The sequence below is a fragment of the Ascidiella aspersa genome, chromosome 1 (genome assembly GCF_963924565.1).
Source record: "Ascidiella aspersa chromosome 1, kaAscAspe10.2, whole genome shotgun sequence".
NCBI lineage: Eukaryota > Metazoa > Chordata > Ascidiacea > Phlebobranchia > Ascidiidae > Ascidiella > Ascidiella aspersa.
The window spans coordinates 2805368-2825236 of NC_139447.1; the positions used below are offsets into that span (position 1 = coordinate 2805368).

Genomic DNA, 19869 nt, shown 5'->3' on the forward strand with positions numbered 1-19869 from the left:
AAAATATCTAGGGCCATACAGAAGTAGGCAGCATTTTGTGAACGTTTCTAATAAATCTTGATTCATTTTCTACGTTCTCATACGTCACGATATGTTACGATACATTGCGAAGCGATAGGTTACAATACGTATTAAACACGTTATGCTACGATATGTTGTGCTACGATGTGCTACAATACGTTACGATGCGATCAAATGCGTTATGTTATGATGCATTGCAATGCGATAGGTTACAATGTCTGTCGAACATATTACGATTTGTCGTGATACGTAATTTAATAATGATTCGATATGTTACGATGCGATACGTTAAGATGCGATAATATACAGTATATTATAATATATTTCTGATACGTATGAGCAGTGTTTTTTTTTAAAGGTTTTTCCCAAATTTCTCCAGCGGTTTCCCAAATTTTGGACTTGCAACTTTTTGGTATTTAAATGAAACACTTGCGGTCTCTTAAAACTACTTGCGGTCACCCAAACCAAACCTTTAAAAAAACCTGCGTATGTGTATCAAACGATGCGTTATAATTCCTGTTAAACACGGTATATTACGATATGTTGTTGCACGCGCTATCAATATCACACGGTATGTTACGATGCGATACATGTCAATACGATAATATGCATTATGTTACGATATGGTATAGCGCACAACGTTATGTTGCGTTATGTTACAATACGTTACGTTTCTTGAATTCACTTTTCTTTCCAGACGACCGAATCTCGTCGCACACGTCATCACGCGCAATCACCCGACACGGTTGCCATGGCAACCGAGCAAGAGGAGGAACGCAAGAGCACAGAGTCGCCACTAGCGGAGGAAAAGAGCAAGTCGGATGAGAGCAGCGCAGCAGCGGGAACGATTGTTGTCGCTTCGGCCATCGAGGATAAGAAAACTGTGAGGGAAATTTATTTCGAATTTAAGAGTAAAATCTTTAAAATTTTGTTTTATCTTGTTCAAATCACATTGAACAGAAAACTCTTAAAAACATTTGTTTTTCGAAATAAGATTACGATCGTAAAATACAAAAAAATTACGAATTTGATATAAAAATCTTTGTAATTTTTACATTATGTGATGGACAATAGAACGGTGGGGTTTTTAGTTTTATTTACGTTTTTTTTCCTCATGTATGTCGTAATTTTTTTGTCAGACCCCTTTCTGTGGTAAAAGAGTGTCATTTCCAGATCTTGAGCGTTTTGGTAAATTACTTTGTTTTTCCAATAAATCCTTTTTGTGAAACATTGAATGTATCAACTATATTACTCGAATCGTGGAAACTTTTGTTGAAATGTATAGAAAGCACAAAACTCTTTAAGACAAAAGCAAACTAAAGTACTAAAAATAGATTATATTATAGTTTAAAAAAAAAATCAAGCATAGAAAACTATTTTCCATTGTATTTTCGACTAATAATAAATCAAGATGATTGATCACTTATTGATGAAAAATATTCCCGAAACGTTTACTTTGCGCGAAGTGTATATTTTATCGAACATTCTGGCTTTTAATTCGCTCATATTTTCAATTTTTTGCCTCCAGAAAGTGAAGGAGCGAACCCCCAGCCCAGCTGTTGGGGCGACGAAGGCCCCCGCTTCAGAGGGGGGTGAACCATCGGTCCCCGGTCCCTCCTCGACCTCGCAAATCCGGACCCGGAGAACCGCGGCACTTGCTGCAGCTGGAGGCGCAATCCACGATTCTTCAGGTGCTTAGTTGTCTCTTTAATGTTACGAAAACAAACCTGGCCGTTCGTTCATTGAATAATGATGTGGTACTGTAAACCCCCTTCAATGTGAAGTTGCTTGTAACAACAGAATGTAGCAAGCAATGACGTATGGATGTTTCTCGACTCGCTCCTCTCAGCCTGTGTAGCTCAGTTGGTAGAGCGACGGTCCCGGTATGACCGAGGTCGTAAGTTCGAACCTCACTGCAGGCTATAGCTAGTTTTCTAGTCTGCCTTTTTTGCTTGCGTCATTGATCGACAGATTCGGTGAGTCTGCGATGGCTTTCGTTGTGCGAAAACCAAAAAAAACATACTTTGTTCGACGGATTTCGGTAATTTTTGAAACCTACCCCGCATGTTGCCTTGTGTGACCTCTTCAATGTGAGATTTCAATTGAATCACACCATAAATGCCATTATGTCGCAATATTCGAATCCATATTAGGGTATTTGTTAATGTCCAAACGAAAATAATGACTTTAGATCTATTTTTCTTGGTATTCATTTGAATATAATACCTCCTAGATGACTATGTTATTTATTACTTGTTTATCGCCTAACCATGGCAAGATTTATACATCACTTGGCAAACACAGCATTTAATTTAAGGGACGTGACAAAAATACCCGATGAAGTTGGACCAAAAATCCTTGTATCAGAACGCTGGAAAGATTCTGTCTGCCTGGACTGATACCTATGCCATAAGTTTATTAGTACCTGTCGTTTCTCTAGAAATCAGTCATTTTATTTTTTTATGGCAGCAGATTCGGGAAGTTCGAAGCGACCGAATTCTTCCAAATCACCTGCACTAGCTCCTGGCGAACCTGCAGAAAAGAAAGCAAAGGTAAAAATGATAAGAAGCTGCAACACTTTTATTATAGCGTTAAGTCGTCAGTTGTTTCATAATAGTTAACCCCAAAATGCAATCCTATCAGACATTTTTAAATACTCTGTGTGCAGCCTTTTATCATGGAATAGGTTTCATTGTAATGTAAAACATTTTTCTACACTTGGCGTTTACTGTCCTTTAATATAAGTGTTTTCCGAGCTATTTTAAACCTTTTTACGTATCAATTGCCCAAGAAATGGTTGCAGTTCCAACAAAAACGCCCTAATGCTAAAATAAAATCAACGTTATTATCATCTCCTTTATTTACAGTTACTACATACATTTAACCTGTTTTCGGGCGTTTTTTTTTTTGCTTGCAGAAAGCGGATCGTAAAGTGAAGAAGGAAAAGACGATTAGTGAAAGCAAGGAAACACCAAAAGCAGCGGAGGATTTGAAAACAGAGGTGGGTGTTTCGCATCAGTTGTGTCACTCTAAATCAGGGGTGGGCACTAGGGCAGCCTTTTTCACGCTAGGGCCAGTTAGGAAAGGTAATGCTTACAGGAGGGCCGCTCATCAAAGAAACACTAATTCATATTTTCAGCTTTTACTAGAAAAACTACTGAGCTACTAGGCTGTGACTACAGCAGTTTTGTCAGTGCTGTCTACTTGTGGATTCGGAAATAACTTTTCCTACAATTAAAATGACGCCTTAAAAAAATTCAAATGAAGCAAAAGTCTGTTACACCTTGAACGTACCAGACAAGTGTAATTGTTGCAAAACAATTCTTTATCATAACAACGTGACACAAGTAAAACTTTATGAATGAAGGTTGTTTTGTAATAGATGCTTCCCATTCGAGTTCAACTGCATTAGTGTAGCGGTGTAGCCTAAGGATTACATTGCACTTTTAAACAGGAAACTGAAAGAGCAAAAGTTCCAACATAGTGCACACTCATAGCCTTATTTAGGGAAAAATAGCTGGCAGAAGGTGAAGGCCGCACAAAATGGAAAAGGGCCGGCATGCGGCCCGCACCCCTGCTCTAAATAATTGTTTGAACTTTAAATATTTTTTATTAGCCCTTTTACTGGTTGAAACCGTAATTCTAGAACTTACTTCCGTCAAAATCCGTTTTGTTACAGCACACAATTAAACACAACAATATTTTTCCTAATTAGTAAAAAAACGTCAAAAAAATATCTTCTATTGTATCCATCTTCGTTTTTCACTTCCACAAATTGCCACAAAAGTATTTTGTTGTTGCTGAGTAACCAGGTGAATGCCTGTTGAAACAATAAAATACCAATTAACACGTCGGACATTGTCCTTTGTGTTTGCAATCAACTAGAGTACTACACATTGCAAATGTTTCCAAACACCACAGATTATTCTCATATCAAAAGAGTGCATTGACTCTGTCTCCAGTAGATCTACTGTTTAGTTCTGCAACATTGTTAATGTTTTTCTAATGGCACTCGGGATTTTTCTCATATTTAAAGCGTACATTGACTCAAAACTAGGTTTGTCAACCGATTTATGGCGAAAATAATAATTTTATAAAAGTAATAAAGACTAATAGATTAATTATCTCCGCTGCTACAATTACAGATCACGACCCAAGCTAAGACCGAAGATGTCAGCACAACGAAACAAGGTGTTAAAGTCAAGATTGAAGCCGGAGCCGACCCAGCAGCAAAATCAAGTTAGTTCCCAATAGGATGGTTAACTGTGATTCAACAGTTTATATCTGAACATTTTCCTAACACGAAAACATACCAATCGCATACCCTAGTTTCGTGGTCACCAAGCCCGTGGACAAATCCAACTCGCTAGTTAAATTCCACAGGCCCGCGAGATCTTCTTTCTAATCTCAAGACACGGTTATTTCTACTTTAGAGTGCAATTTAAAGCTAAATTTGTATAAGATGTTCACTAAACGCCAGTTTCATCGTTTGCTAATGATCAAGTCTGCTAAGGTGATAAACAAGGTTATTATTTAGTCCGATAGCATTTTTGTAATGTAGCGTTTGTATTAAAAATAACACCTCTCCAAATGTTAAACTTTAACAAAATAAACGAGTGTGTGGTGTTCTTAAAGTTATGCTTCTGATGGCGTCACGTTTTGATGCAACTTTGTGACGTCACATTTGGGCGCAACTTTGTCAAGTCATAAAAAACAAACAAGCAAAAATCCTGAATTCGCATAAAAGTTCTGAAATGTTGTATAAATAGAATAAAATCAACAGCATTGTGACGTGATTTGCGCTAATTTGCATCAATCCTTAAAGTAACTCGGCCTGCGATCGCCAGTCCTGGTTTTGACCGGTCTTTTATGAAAAAAACTTGGCGACTCCTGCTCTTAGCTGGATAGTTGATATAACTGGTCTTTAATTATAGTGATTTTTGGCGTTTAAGACGCCAGGTAAAATGCTCTTCGACAACGATTCTCCGAAATATTTATTCGTAACAATGGCATCGGTACCTTAATTATTTGAAAGGTTGTTCGAATTTTCTACATTTTTGCGATCCCAAGAACAAAAGTTTTTGCAACTGTAGACGAGATTTACTATTTATTCCGGGTTCAATATTTTTCGTCGCGCTTTACCACGCAACGCACATTCCAGATGTACAACAACACACCGCACCCCCCACCGCCCCTACAGACCGCCCGGAGCCGCCCAAGGCCCCCGTTACGTCACAAGCTACCCCCCAGGTGAAGCCCCCGGCCCCCGAAGCAGGGGTGAAGCCAGGGGAGCCTCGTTCGGGGTTGGATCGCACCCACCAAGAAGAACACGATAGCAGCGCGACTTGCAGCGCAGATGAGGACGCGTCTACCGAGGTATTTTAGTATCTTCTGTAAATTAGGTTAGCTAGCATTTCTGAGTATTTTTAGAACATTTCTGTAGAGGTTTTTTAGCACTTTTTTTAGAACATTTATCTAGAGGTCGCGTGTATATGTAGCTTGAAAATGAATTGCAAAAAAGGTTAAGTAGATCGACATTATCTTAATAAAACGTTTCATACGAACTTCTATCATCTTCAGGTAATGTTGCACTGAATATGTGAATAATAGAAATCACCTTGACCCTTGCAAGATAAATGTCGACCTTAATTCCTGATCAGTAACAGCAAAATAATCTAGCAAAGCTAGCAATTCAGGTCAGACACATTAACCAGATCTTAAAAAGATATATATATATCTTTTTAAGATCTGGTTAATGTGTCTGACCTGAATTGCTATCTTCAGGTAATGTTTTGATTTAGTTTTCATAAGTTTGCGCGCATTTCTGTAGAGTTTTGTAGCACTTGTATAAGAAGCTTTTAAATAAATGTCAGAGCCAGAAAGGTCGAGTAAATCGACATCATCTTAAAAAGATGTTTCGATACAAACTTGTATTATCATCAGTTAATGTGAATGTTATACCGTTGTAGATAGAAATATACTTATGTACACTATGCAGCATGCACGGATCTGTAATGTAGCTTAATGAATTTCAATGTCCAAAATGGTCGAGTAGATCAACATGATCTTGATGCAGACGTTTAGATACGAACTTGTATCATATTTAGTTATTGTGACTCGAGCATATCCAAACCTCGTTTACAAAAGCTGGAACGTAATTCTTATCATTCGGAGTTCTACTCGTTCGTAGCGTATTAATTAGCACCTTCAGGTGGTGAAAGTCTACCTGTTCCGACTTTTATAAGTGACGTTTGATGATATTTCAGTAACATTATCTGGTGATAATACAAGTGTTAAAAGAGTTAAGAACCACTGGCTTAGAGCATGGGTCACCATTGTTTTTTTAAAAGGGCTAACAACTGTACAGATTGACGATCTCGAGCCAGGTGTAACACTTTGTGTCGAACCTTTTTAACTGGATTATGTCGTTAAACCAGGGTTTCTTAAACTTTTTCCACCGCGGACCCCTAAATTGTCTTTTTGCTTCGCGTGGACCACGGTAAGCAAGAAATTAAAAAAAATGACGTCATAAATTGACGTCGTAATACAAATAGACTGTAGAAATCTGCAGTTTTTATTCCACAAAATGTAAAAAGGAGAATAGAAATAGAGACATTCAATGCAAAAACGTTTTATTTTTAATTAAATTCTTTCCATAAAAAAATTGATTACTTCCTAAATATACACTAATATTTCAATTTGGCCTTCGCGGACCCCCTAAAACTAGTTCACGGACCCCTAAGGGGTTTAAGAACCCCTGCGTTAAACGAAGGAAATATAATTTGCAACAAAAGCTGAAGTGATCTTTACAAATTGTCGTTTGTTATAGTTTGATGCAAATTTAGTTGGATTTCAAAATTGCGGTGCGCCAGTAGAATCCCCTGCGCGCCGGACCTGGCACCCGGGCCGTAGTTTGGTGGCCCCATAGCTTAGAGCAGTGGTTCTTAACCTTTTTCCTTGCTGCACCCCTTTCTAATCACCAACAAATTCTCGCATTGCTTCTAGAATTTCTTAAATAACAAAACTATTGTAATTTTATTTTTAAACCACTAACTGATAACACAATAACACAATACCAAATAGTGAGTCAGTTTTCCATTAACAGAGCAAAGAAATAAATTACAGTAATATATTTTCTGTGTCTGATTCAGTATCCCCGCACCCCCTTGAAACAGTTCTTGCGCCCCTTTGAGGTTGCGAGCACCCCTGGTTAAGAAACCTTGGCCTAGAGAAAATATTACTAATAACTAGTCTATAATCACGTCCACTTAAGTAAAATGCAATCCAACTATTTATAATCGTTCACAGACTTCGTGGAAAGCCAAGGTAAAAAGCTCAGGACCACAGGACGCCTTCGATTACGACTTTAACGACTCGCCAGTCATCAACCTCGATGCTGCCCGCCACTCGGCCACCGCCCCCTCCCTTGGCGTGACGTCACTCATAATGACGTCATCAACTCAACCGCACCCGACCACAGCCGTCACTATGGCGGCTTCGGGTGAGTTACGCCGTGTTTTAAAAGGCTTTTTCCAGCTAACGTGTATTGTGTTCTGCGCAAAATAAAAAATCTTTTTTTTTAAACAGAACACCAAGTCGTTTAAAAGCAGGTCTTCTCTTTTATCTTTTATTTTGTCTATTGGAGTAAAATTAGTTGATTAAAGATAAGAAATTAGTTGATTAAACATTAGATAACTTTAATCAACTAAAGAAAGTTCATTTTTTGTATACTTTCGTCTTTTTTAATAAATTTATTTTTTTGTATACTTTCGTTTTTTTCTGTTTTTTTTTTATCCGCGGACACAACTGTATTATTTAATACTATTTAAGTACTTAATTTATGCTCGGAAAGTTCTCTGATTAAAATTCGAAACCTGTGGCGTTTATTTTACTCTTTCTCTAACGTCGATTTTGTTTTTAACTTACCTGACTTGACTTAAAACTTTTGGGCAAAATTACTTGATTTAAGTACGTTTGCGAAAACTTTCGAAAATTTACCACGACAGTGTCTATTTGAGTCTGAAATCTAATATAAGTTTAAGGCGGTCTAAATATTCCGCCGTTATTTTTACAACGAGTTAGGCAGATGCGTGAATTGCCGTTGTTTGCATCAACGAAAAAGAAATGTATTAAATTATGAGCGCAGACCATTACGTAAGAAAATTGAATTTGATTCCATGTAAAGCAAATTATTTATAAACGTATTGACTGTATCGCATAAATAGAAGTCCTATTTCAATTTCCCAATCAGCTTTTAGGTTTAGCACTTTTTAAACTTTGAATACTTTATGTTGAACAATGAATATTGTTGTCTTAAATGTTATCTTAAAAATTGTTTGGAATGTTCACAAAATACTGCCTACTTCTGTTTGGGCTTTGGAACTAGTTCTACATATAACTACAACCTCTTGCAATTATCGTTTAAACTTACACAAAATGCTCATTTTTTTGTATGTGCTTTGATATTCATTCTACTTCTGGCTGCAATTTTCAGCCATTATCTTATTGTTAAATCGAAGCGTTCACAATTATAGGTACTTCTGCATGAACTTTGATATTTACTTTACGTTAACTACAACCAATATGCTCTACTCTGCAGACATAACAAATGTTTTCTGTTTGCTTTAACAGCAGCAACAGCGACAGCAGCGGCAACAATGGTCACCCAGGGTGCGCGGCCCCCTCTTTTGCAGCCCTTAAACCCCGACAGGCCCCAGTCCTTGCCCCCTCCCGGCGTCCTGGTGGCCCCCAAATCGGTTCCGAGCGTCATGGCCCAAAACACCCCCAAGTTTGGTCCGCTGGTGCCGCCAGGTGCGCTGTTGAGCTTTCTAGTGTTTGAAAATGTTAATAAATGTTTATTTTTTCAAATGTTAGGAGCGAATATTTCTAGTTGCGGCTCCAAATGAACTTTAAACTAAATAAAATAAGTTTTTTACCAAACTGTTTTTTTTTCTTTTATCGTTTTTCGCGTGCCTAACACTGACAAATAAAGTTTTGCCGAAGTTTGTTTCGCCAATACTGTTTTTCGACGAGTATTTAATACTCAGTCCAATTTTCTCGCATGATTTTACACTAATTTGATTTTTATTTGTATATAGTGGTGGACAACTCGCGTCCAAGTTCGACTCCCGCAGTTGCTGATCTTTCTCGTATTATAACTGCTGGTAAGACTTTCCAAGCACGCAGCGCACCCACAGAGCAAGGTACTTGCGCGTTTTTATTTTGCTCTAAGTGTGTGTAGTCGAAATCTTTTCCTTCTATAAACGTTTATTGTATATCGTGTGCAACTACATTGAAACTTATCACAGTTTTCTAGTGATTTTTGTTCTGGCACGCATTTTTGAGGGATGTCCGATAATTGACTTGTTTTATTCCGATATACGGTATTCTAGGCAAAAGTACCGCGATCTGATACCAAATGACGTCATTATGATGCTTAATCAGCAAAATATATTAAATTGAAAAAAGGCTATTCTTTCCAGGTTATTTGGCTGAAAGGGCTAATAAGTTTAGTTACCACTTGTTGAGCTAATATTTTTCTTAAGAACTTTTAAAGGTAGAATACATTGGATTATATCAGAAATTAATTTATTGTTTTGGTATCGGATCGGCACCGGTACCACTTCAGTATCGGACGAGTACCGATACTACCGCTTGGAATCGGGTATCGGCTATGATCTTGTACTATCGAACAAATGGACATCCCTAGTTATGAACCTTATAAACATCTATATATCTCTGTTTCTCTGACTAAAGCACACATATCCATCTAACAACTCGTGCTATTCTCAGTTACAGACAAACCAGCAGTCAGCCACCCACAACCGATTAGTTTGGTGAAAGCCCCAACAACAACCCCGCACATCGACAACATACAAAACCTCGTCTACAACCCTGGTAAGTTTAATTCCAAATGTAGCAACAACAGCAGCGACAGTGTTTTTAACACGTTACGTAGTGCAGTGTGGTATAAGCTTATGACAGGTGTGACATGTTGCCATCGTTATTTGTGGTCATTTTAATTGCGTACCATTAGAGGGAATAACCAAGGATAAGTGATGAACTAAACAAAAACATAGGTACATTTTGTGTTTGAACATCCTAGTGCCTGTTACGTGCTTACAGTCGGCTTAATCAGCAACCGGTGATAAATCTGTAGTGCTAATTAAGCACGTAACAGTGCCTTCATAAAAAGCATTAGGCTTTGCTCTTTAGCAGGGGTTCTTAAACTTGGTCTCATGGATCCCTTTAGTTTTAAGGGATCCGGTCGAATTAAAAGATGGAATAAATTTTTCCCAATGAAAAAGTTTAATTAAAAAAACCCTTAAAAGGTTCTACCTGAATGTATTTAAACTTCATTCCATTCATCGGTCCGAAAACAGCTGGTTTCTTGTCTTTTTGTTTTATAACGTCAATTTTTGACGTTAAATTGGAAAAATCTTGCCGACCCTGGCTAAAACTCAAACATTATTTTTAGATTTTTTTTTCAAAAAAAAGTTTACGAACCCCTGCTCTATAAAAATAAAGTCGATATCGTCTAATTTGAACTTGTTTTCCTTTGATCTACCTTCAAGGTTTACGAACGAATGAGAGTTTAGAAACTTTGTCAACTGTTAAAATTGTTATTCAATGCCTTTAATTTTTTTATGTTTACTTAACCCGAAAGATCAGAGCCCCTAAACCCCTCTAAGGACAACCAAGGAATTTACAGATCCTAATCAAAGCCCAGAAGCGTTAAACAATATGAGGCCTACAACGAGGTGTTGGTTTGTTGCAGGCAAGATGGCCGCTCCCCTGGTTTCAGCTACTTCCAGCGCTTCCGGCCCCAAGACCTTCACCATGGACCTGACCACCACCCCTAGGAAAAGTCCCGCCCCCACTGCCAAGACAGAACCCCCCATCGCTGGTAAGCCGAATTGTGACGCAATTAAGAATAGCAGGGGTGGCCGATAATATTGGATCGTAGCCGATACCCGGTACTCGCCCGATACTATGATGGTATACTAGGCTAGTATCAGTGCCGATTCGATATCAAATTAATATTGGTGTTTCAGCGATTATTTTTGGTCAAAAGCAGTTAATTCTACTTTAAAAAGGTGGACCTATTGAAAACAGTTGGTAATTTTGTGTAAAAAATTGAGGCAAGTCAAGTAATTTGAAAACAGTCAAATTATTCGAAGTAAAAAAACTCTGCCTTATTGTTTAACAACTATAGGCGACCTACTTTCTACCACTCAACCCTAATTAAGCCTTGTAACGTTAACAGCTACATCGCTGGTTTACCAAGCTCATCGTCCGGTCGCCTCTTCCCTGCAAAAGGACTTCCATCACCCAACATCATCAAGTCTTCCCGACGCCAGACACACCAGTGAGTTAATAAGCAGTACTAGAGCAGTGCTTGTCAACATTTTTTGCGGCGACCTAAATAATAGGTTTATTTGTGTAACAGCGAATCTTCGGCGACCCAATTCTCTCCACTTACACCAAGATCTAAATTCGGCCTTCATGGACCCCCTAAACCAGTCCAAGTGCCCAAAGGGGTTCGCGGACCCCAGTTTAAGGACCCCTAATGTACACTAAATGTACAATTTCGGAAATACAATATATTTTGTAACTGAAAAATAAGTTTTTGTAACTTAAGTTTAAGAACCCATGATTCTAGATACGTTTAACTCTATTTGCAGTCCCGGCCATTTCGTCCAGCTACCAGCGACTATACAGCAGCAAAGACGTGCAGTCAATGTACGAGCGGGCCGCGGTTATTCCCCCTGCCCCACCCGCAGCCCCCGTGTCTGCCCCGGTCCCCGTTTCGGCTCTTCGATTTACCACTACACGGTAAGTCACAACAAATTTAAGGGGAATTCAAATTACTCTTATAAGTAGGTTACATTGTTCCAACGTTCCGCTATAACAGTGCTCATTATCGACGTCATAATTATTAATGTCGTGAGGCTAATATCAACGTCAAAGAGCTGAACCTAATAAAATTATTTAAACGTTTCGGCCAGATGTATTTTAACCACTTGGTTTTTAATTATTATTTTTTCTTACTGCAATCTCAAGCCATTATGACATCGATATTGCTTTTGTGTTTTTGGAACTTTTAAACAATGCTAAACTATTCAATTTAACGGAAATGAGCAAGTTGCTATTCTCAAACTACAGCCATTATTCTTGAGAAATAAATTTCTTGTTTTAAATAAAGTGATCTGTGTGAAATGCATGTGATATTTGTTGCCATAATTTTCTCTGTTTTTTGTCGTAGAAAATTCAGTATTGTTAATAGACTAAAAGTAATCACAGAAGTTGCTGAATGAAAATCGATTTGTCCTTATACATTATCATGTAGTTTTACCTTTCAAAGTCTGTTCTCGTATTTCCTTGAATTTGCTCAAAATCTGAACACTGAAAACTTACATTCAGGGTAACAGTTCCACCACACCAGTATCATCGTCAACCTCCAGCGAGCACAGCCATACAACAGGTGAGGGTGATTTTGCTTTCATTTGCTGCAGAAAAAAGTAAAAGATAAAGAAGAATTGAATAAGCTCGATATAGGAATTTAATTGCCCTTTTTTAAGGGTCAAACGTCTTCAAATGGTTTGTGAAAATAAAAACTATAGAATACACAAAAAATCTAAAAAAATAAAGAATATGTAAAAAATAAAAAACGTAGAAGAATTCATTGCAATTGAATTGAAAACTGTCGAGAATCCAAATTTTAGATTTTTAATTTTTGAAAAGTCACATTAAAATGTCTTGTGCTAGCTTGTAAAACCTAAACGTACAGTAAATAGCTGTGGACGGTCCCTACATTTCAAAATTTGAAAAATTGGTAATTGAATTGAAATTGAATTGGAAAACATTTGAGCAATCCAAATGTTGGGACTTTAAAAACCTACAATTTTTATTTTTGAAAAGTATCTTGTGCTAGCTTGTAAAACCTATTAGTCCTGGCGAATACGTAACAATCCTCTCCATTATGTCGTCGCAAACTCAGATCCTGGACATCAACCCAGACGACATAAAGCAAATCCCCGGAAAGGACCCCGAAAAGCTGCCCCCGTCCCTAGCCCCCATTCTGCAGCCCCCACGGAACCCAACGGCCCCAGGCCAGGCGCCGCGACCCCCCGCGTCCAGTATGGCGGCCATGGCGGGCCTGACCGCCCAAATTCACCCCAAGGAATTCGGGGGTATCGCGTACGCCCTCCCCGGAAGCAACGTCACATACCGAGTGACGTCATACAGCGACACCCCCGGGATTTCCCCTGCGTCCAACCTCGTGTCAATGCAGAGCGGACGACCCGTGGCCAAAAACCCCCTACTTGACCCCACGGATGGACACGAGAAGGCAAAGCAGCACAAGCCCCCTGTTCAACCCCGTCAGCAGCAGTTTTCACCCCACACCCCGCCCCCTAGCGCTGTTTCACCCAAACCTAAGCACGAACCCCCTAAACACCCCGCCTACCTGATGCCAGGGGTCCCTGGGTTTCTACCCACGCTGCGTAACCCTCACCCCTTGCAACCCCAAAACCCCTTCACCCACCAAGTAAAACTCGAGGAGCAGGTTCCGCGTTCCGCACCTGAAACCGGCCGTTCCCAGGCCGCTTTTATGAGCCAGGGTCAATCTAGGGCCGCCTACCGAATGGCCGGGCCCGATTTTGGCCGGATTGCTGAGTCACACCTGATGATGACTAAGCGAAAAATAAGCGACGAGCCCCAAGCTTCGAACAAGTCTGCCCCACTTTTCACCCAGCGTTCCTCGACCCCACCCCAGGGGCGCAGTACCGAGAGAAAGCCCTCTAGGGGTCTTGGGGCCAAGGGGCAGCCGGAAGCCCCCCACCGCTCCGCTGCTACGTCATCGCTGATGATGTCATCGGACAAGTCGCACAGAGAAGGTGAGAACAAATGATCATGGAGACTGAAGGATAGAATAGGTTTAAAGCAGGATTACGTTTTTAAATATAACATCAAAATAGCTTGTTAGATCTTACGTGATGGTTGTTTAAAGCAGCGAAAGTAATTTTCAAACAATTGTACAATTATTTAAAGGACTAAGACTGATGGTATACAAAATAAATAGCATAAATAAATAATATTAAGTCGAAAAAATAATGTGGGAATAATTCTGTTTAATTTTTCATAAAGCTTATCGAAAAATTTACTTACAAAATAAATGGCATACAAATAAATAATATATAGTCGAAAAAATAATGTGGTAATAATTCTGTTTAATTTGTCTTAAATTTTATCGAAAAATTTACTATCGGCAGTTTCACGTTTTTTTCTCGTAGTCGCTCAAATCTTGTCCATACACTTTAAAACCCCTGATGTTCGATTCCGAATTAATCCGCTGGTATTTGCTTTAAACTTGTTCCACTCCCGACTTTGCAGACGTGAAGCGACCGGACTCCAGGGATTCACGACGCACTCCTGATCAACTTGGATCAAGCCTCAAGAGATCAAGCTTGGAACAACCTCAGCTGGTAAGTTCCTTATTAACAAGCTCTGTGTAATTTGCTATTATTGGATAAAATTTGGTTCATTTTTTATTAGCTGGGACGAACATCCGCCCTCTGTGTCGCTAAAAAATCTTTACTTATGTTTTTGTTCAATAGTTTCATTTTTAATTAACTAAAAAGTTTTTTATTTGTCAGCTGATTTTTTTTATTTTGTCAGCTGAAACTTTAACGGTTAGCCGCTTTAGTTAAGAATCATTGACCCACTATTACGTCATTCAAACACAAATTAAGTTTTTTCATTTCGGTCATACTGACTGCTCGCGCGGTTGTAAGACAAAAAAACATACAAAAGCGTTCACAATTTTAAGTAAACTTAAGCTAGCAAAGACGCGTACACACTTCGAAGCAATTTAAATGGTTAAAGAATACACTCATATACCGACAGAGGGGGTACACACTTAACAAGGAATACGCAGTTACAGAAATACAAACACAAACACAATATGCACACTGCACAGACTCACGTTAACACACCGAGATACCAAGGAATACACGCGTACAGAGATGCACGCACGAACACAACATACACAGACTTATACACCAGACACTGGCACACAACCTCGCCGAACTTACGTCTGTTGTTTGTTCTCAGTTGCCCGGTCAAAGATCCGTTTCTTCTCTCTCGTTGCCTTCATCAGTGCCTAGGACAGCTGGTGATAGCGGTAAGTGATTGGTATTTCGGGAATTCATCAAACATTGAAATGTTGTATAACTGCTTTACCAAATAGTTGGGTTATTTTAATATTAGTCTACCTTATGCCAAAGTATCAGGTAAATTTAACTAAAACCAAATTGCTTTTAAACTTAGGCGATGTGTATTTAACTAAAGCAAAGTGTTATCTTTGCATCAAGCCTTTGACACAGTTATATTTCTTGTCTACCAGGAATCGACCCAATCATCGGACTTGCAACTGCGGCTGCCATGCGCTTCCAGCAGCAATGGTGGCCAACACCTCCCTTCTCTGCAGGAGCTGCCAAGCCCGACACACAAATGTTGAACACGATCATGCAGCAGTACTCATCCTTCACAGCAAGCCAACTAGGTAAGTTTGCTGTGCTTCCAATACTTTAGTAAAAACGATAAAACCCTTCATTGGTTTAATCTAATTCTTTTTGTAATCGCATTTGCTTTGTCTAAATCCTTATGTTTATAAAATTAAAACACATTTTGATGGGAAGTTAATTTTAATTTTACAAAATCCATTGGTCTGTAAGCTGCAGTATTCTGATTTCTTAGCCGAAATTAAAAGTTAACTTATAATTAAATTTTTGCCAACCCATTGCTTTATCTAGATTCTTATGTTTATTAAATTAAAACACATTTTGATAATACTTTATTCATTAAATTACACGTCATTGATATTGTTCACATTACCAGATAAAACAAACACATTATGAATACGTTAATTTTACAAAATCCATTCGGCCACAATATTATGTTTTTGTTTAAGTTAAAATTTTAGAAACTTATATTTTCAGCAGGTAAAAAACACAATCGATTTATGAGGCACTCGAGACAAGATGGTTACCCTTATTATTACATCGATGCTGTATTTTTGTCTCCACTATTTTTAACACAGTATCGAAAGGACATACAAAAACATAGATAAATATTTGACTTCCGGTGATTAACATTTCCTTTTTAATTGTAAAATTGTTCTTGCGGCAAAATTTTATTCCGACAATCTTCTTCAGGGTAATATAATTGCAACTATTGAAAGAAGATTGCCCAATAGGTAATCGAAACGTTGGTATTTTATTAAAATTTTGCCGGAAGAACAATTTTACAATTGAAACAGTGCCTAGCAGCAACAGCATTGTTATTTATTTTGTAACCTGACCCATTTTTCACCCCCAGCCGCCCAGGGTCTTCTTCACCCCGCCGCTGCCCCCTTGCGCACCTTTTCACCCACAGTGGGTGAGAGTTTGGACAGCTCACGACACAATGTTCTCACCCAGGACTTTGCAACAGCGCTGCAGATGCAACAACAGCAGAACCCGTACACTTCAGGTAGGTGCCCAACGCACGCAATGCACTGTGGAAATGTTGAACCACGGCTATCGTAAACCCACCTGTCAGGGGTTCTTGAAAATTGTTTACCGCGGACCCCTAATTTGTTTTTTGCTTAGCTTGGACCTCGTCTGGCAAGCAATTTTTAAAGATGACGCCTTTAATTGCCGTAGTAATACAAATATACTTCAAAAATCTGCTGATTTCAGTAGTTCTATAGGCCGGATATTTATGTTCGGAACATGTCTTGTTTTTGTCGGAATTATTTTTTGCTTTTGTTTCAGACCGATTTTTGTCCAGAGTTTTATAAAAAAGAATAAATCGTACAATTTTTTTTATATATATAAAGAATTGAAGATGCAGTTCTAGTTTTTATTTTTTTTTACCCAAGTCTTTAAATTATGAAAAGTCATCGAGTTAATTCGCGTATTTTAACGTGTTAAAAAAGTCAATGTTTCTCAAAAAGTCTTTGGGTATATTTTATTTTCATTTTAACTTATATCTTTATAAAAAATTGCAATGGTAAAACAATTGTTAAGCTGTATATTATTGAGTAGATTAACAAGGTATCCGCTAGGTTAAAGGTGTAAAACATCCGCTTAAAAATTATACTTTTACTTACTTATACAATTAATCAAATTAGCCTTTGAAACTTGAAGGTATTATTGTACATATTTTCATATTTTTTTTTTCATAAAAATAATTATGAGTTAATTAATTATTTTCAAGAAGAGGGCCCGCCAGATCAAAAAGATTGAGAAACACTGATTTCTAAACCAACCATTGCTTTGTTTGTTTAGCTGCAGCAGGCCATTTCCCCATTGTGGTGTCACAAGTGGTCAGTGTTCCTGGCCCCTCTGATCACCACCAGGCAGCCCCTGGGCCCATGTACCCCCTAGCCGGACTCCTTCATCCAGGTAAGGGGGTAATGCTAGCAACAACGTTGAATAACTATTAACTAAGAACATTCTGGTTGTTATAAAATTTAATGAGATTGTTTAACTCTCCGTCGCATTTTTAATTACAAAAATTCCAATCGAAAACTTGACATTTCGATGCTTTAAGGAATCCAAATTTTTTGTCCATATTTTAACACGTTTTTTTACATTTCATTATTCGCTACTTTTAAAAAAAACATTCGTGTTTGTTAACATTTTTTTCACATTTACATTCTTAACCTTTTAATTTCCCTATTTTTTGAAAAATTTGTCAGCACATTTTACGATTGTTTGCACAATTTAAACATTTTACAATTTTCCAGGTTCACCCTCCGCGTCCGACGCCCACAGTTTCATCTCAGCTCACTCGGCCAGCTTACCCAGCCCCCTAACCATCAACCCCAACCCCATTCGCGCGCACAGCTCGGCTCGCAACACCCCCTCGAAAAGCCCCTCATCACCCCACCGCGCCTCAACCCCCCATTTTACCCCAAAAACCCCTTACCCCAACCAGCCCCCGTTCGCAATGATCCCAGAGATATTTCACCCAGGGTTAGAGCGAAGGCGTTCCTCGAGCCCCCGAAGGACCCCTAGCAGCGACCACCACACCCCCACAACCCAGTCGTCCCTGGCAACCCAATTAGGGGGCCAGGAATCGCGTCGGACCCCGCCGGCCCCCTACGCGGCCCCTTCACCCCGGCCCTCACCCTCTCTTAACTTGTTCTCCCACCCAGGGGACCCGGGGAGTCCCCTCGGCCGGCAGAGGTCCCACAGTCCCCAGGTGATCGGGGGCCGGGGTCGCACCGAGAGCCCCCACGAGCAGGGCCCCAGGGAAATCCCCCGGGAATCGATCCGCCCCAATGAGCTTCACTCTGGTCATTTGTTGCAAGCTGCGGCATCGGAACGACTGAGGAACGCACAACCGCAACTTCAACGGTAATTTACCCTGCAGTGTTTTATATAATTATGCATTTATGATCAAAATCGGATGTGGATGTAGACCGATATATAATAATTCACCCTGCAGTGTTTTGTAATATTGTCGACACAGACATTTATAAAGCTTGTGCAAAAAATATTTTTTTCTGTTTACATATAACAAAAAAGGAGAGAGATACTGATATATCAGCTTACCGATAATATAATTTTGGTATCAATTTATTTCTGGTCCACTTGATGGCTGCGATATGAGTCAGCCTTATCAGGATGGAGACGGTCCCTGTTACGTGTTTATCAACACTTAAACACCCAAATTAATTAATTGCCATAAGCCAAATCTTAGAGTTCATTAAGTGATTTTACGATGTGATAAATAGGGTTTTAGATTACGCGTTTCAGCTTTCGTTTGCCAAATATGTTCTTCAGTTACATAATATCATATTTGATGATGTAAAGTTTTCCGTATTGTTGTGTGTAAAATTCCTAAGTTTTTCTGCTTTAGTTCGCCTCATTTCAAACTTGACAGTCCCAGTATGACCAGAGGTCATGAACTCGAACCTCACCACACGCTATTTATTTTTCTAGCCTGGTCTTGCTTGCACCAAACTGTTTTATATAATTATCTACATTGAGATTCAAAAAGATTTTTGAAAAGTATTTAAATTGTTTTACATATGATAAAAAGTAGATAGATACTGATGTATCAGCTTACCGTTACTATAATTATATGTTTAGTTAATGGCAGTTATTACTTTATTTTTGGTATACGGAAAAAATATTTTCGATGTCGTATACCGGTCGATCGGTATTAAAAAGGTTGATGGCAGTTATTACTTTATTTTCTGTATACTTTCACGCTTCTACTATTCTCTCGAGCACTGTTCTCAAAGGAGTGATATTTGAAAAAAAAAACTCGCAACAGTTCTAAAAAGAAATAAAACAACCTTATTAAAATCAGAATATCGCAATTCCTCCCAAAACATTATTATCAGTACTGCTTAAAAACCTAATTCGAACGATTGTTTTAGAATTTAGATCACCTTTGTGATTTGATTTTTATTTAGGATATGTATAAACGAACAACTGGAAGTGTTGGAACAGGCATGGATCCTAATATAAACAATTAAAAATAATATAAAATATAAAATCTACTTTGTTGTGTAAAGGGAGCAAGAAATGATTGCAGCAGCCCAGGAAAGTCAGCGAAGAAAAGAATCCCTCGATCAAACAGAAATGGTTCGACTTAACGAAGTTGTAAAGGTAAGAAATATTTCCTGGTGCTAACTTTCTCGTTTGTTGACCGTGTTAGTAAGTTTGTTGGAATCACAGTAGGAGAATGTTTTTTACTTTTTCAGCAAAAGGTACTTATTTGTTTATTTTAATCAAAATGTCAATATTAGTTATAAGTTATAATTTATTAGTAGACCTATATACTGCA

General features: G+C 38.6%; 1 protein-coding gene across 1 annotated transcript in view; it reads left to right on the forward strand.

Moving 5' to 3' along the window:
- Window positions 1–19869, forward strand: part of LOC146166546 (uncharacterized) — a 40187-nt gene that overhangs the window by 11970 nt on the left and 8348 nt on the right. Inside the window, exons 18-39 of the mRNA XM_083389190.1 lie at window positions 719–904; window positions 1550–1712; window positions 2494–2573; window positions 2939–3022; window positions 4167–4260; window positions 5183–5397; window positions 7330–7522; window positions 8653–8832; window positions 9120–9224; window positions 9814–9918; window positions 10799–10927; window positions 11288–11389; window positions 11706–11856; window positions 12445–12505; window positions 12956–13919; window positions 14416–14507; window positions 15136–15205; window positions 15428–15586; window positions 16402–16554; window positions 17355–17471; window positions 17816–18428; window positions 19598–19691. Coding sequence (XP_083245316.1) covers window positions 719–904; window positions 1550–1712; window positions 2494–2573; window positions 2939–3022; window positions 4167–4260; window positions 5183–5397; window positions 7330–7522; window positions 8653–8832; window positions 9120–9224; window positions 9814–9918; window positions 10799–10927; window positions 11288–11389; window positions 11706–11856; window positions 12445–12505; window positions 12956–13919; window positions 14416–14507; window positions 15136–15205; window positions 15428–15586; window positions 16402–16554; window positions 17355–17471; window positions 17816–18428; window positions 19598–19691 — 4110 coding nt within the window. The remainder of the gene's footprint in view (window positions 1–718; window positions 905–1549; window positions 1713–2493; window positions 2574–2938; window positions 3023–4166; window positions 4261–5182; window positions 5398–7329; window positions 7523–8652; window positions 8833–9119; window positions 9225–9813; window positions 9919–10798; window positions 10928–11287; window positions 11390–11705; window positions 11857–12444; window positions 12506–12955; window positions 13920–14415; window positions 14508–15135; window positions 15206–15427; window positions 15587–16401; window positions 16555–17354; window positions 17472–17815; window positions 18429–19597; window positions 19692–19869) is intronic.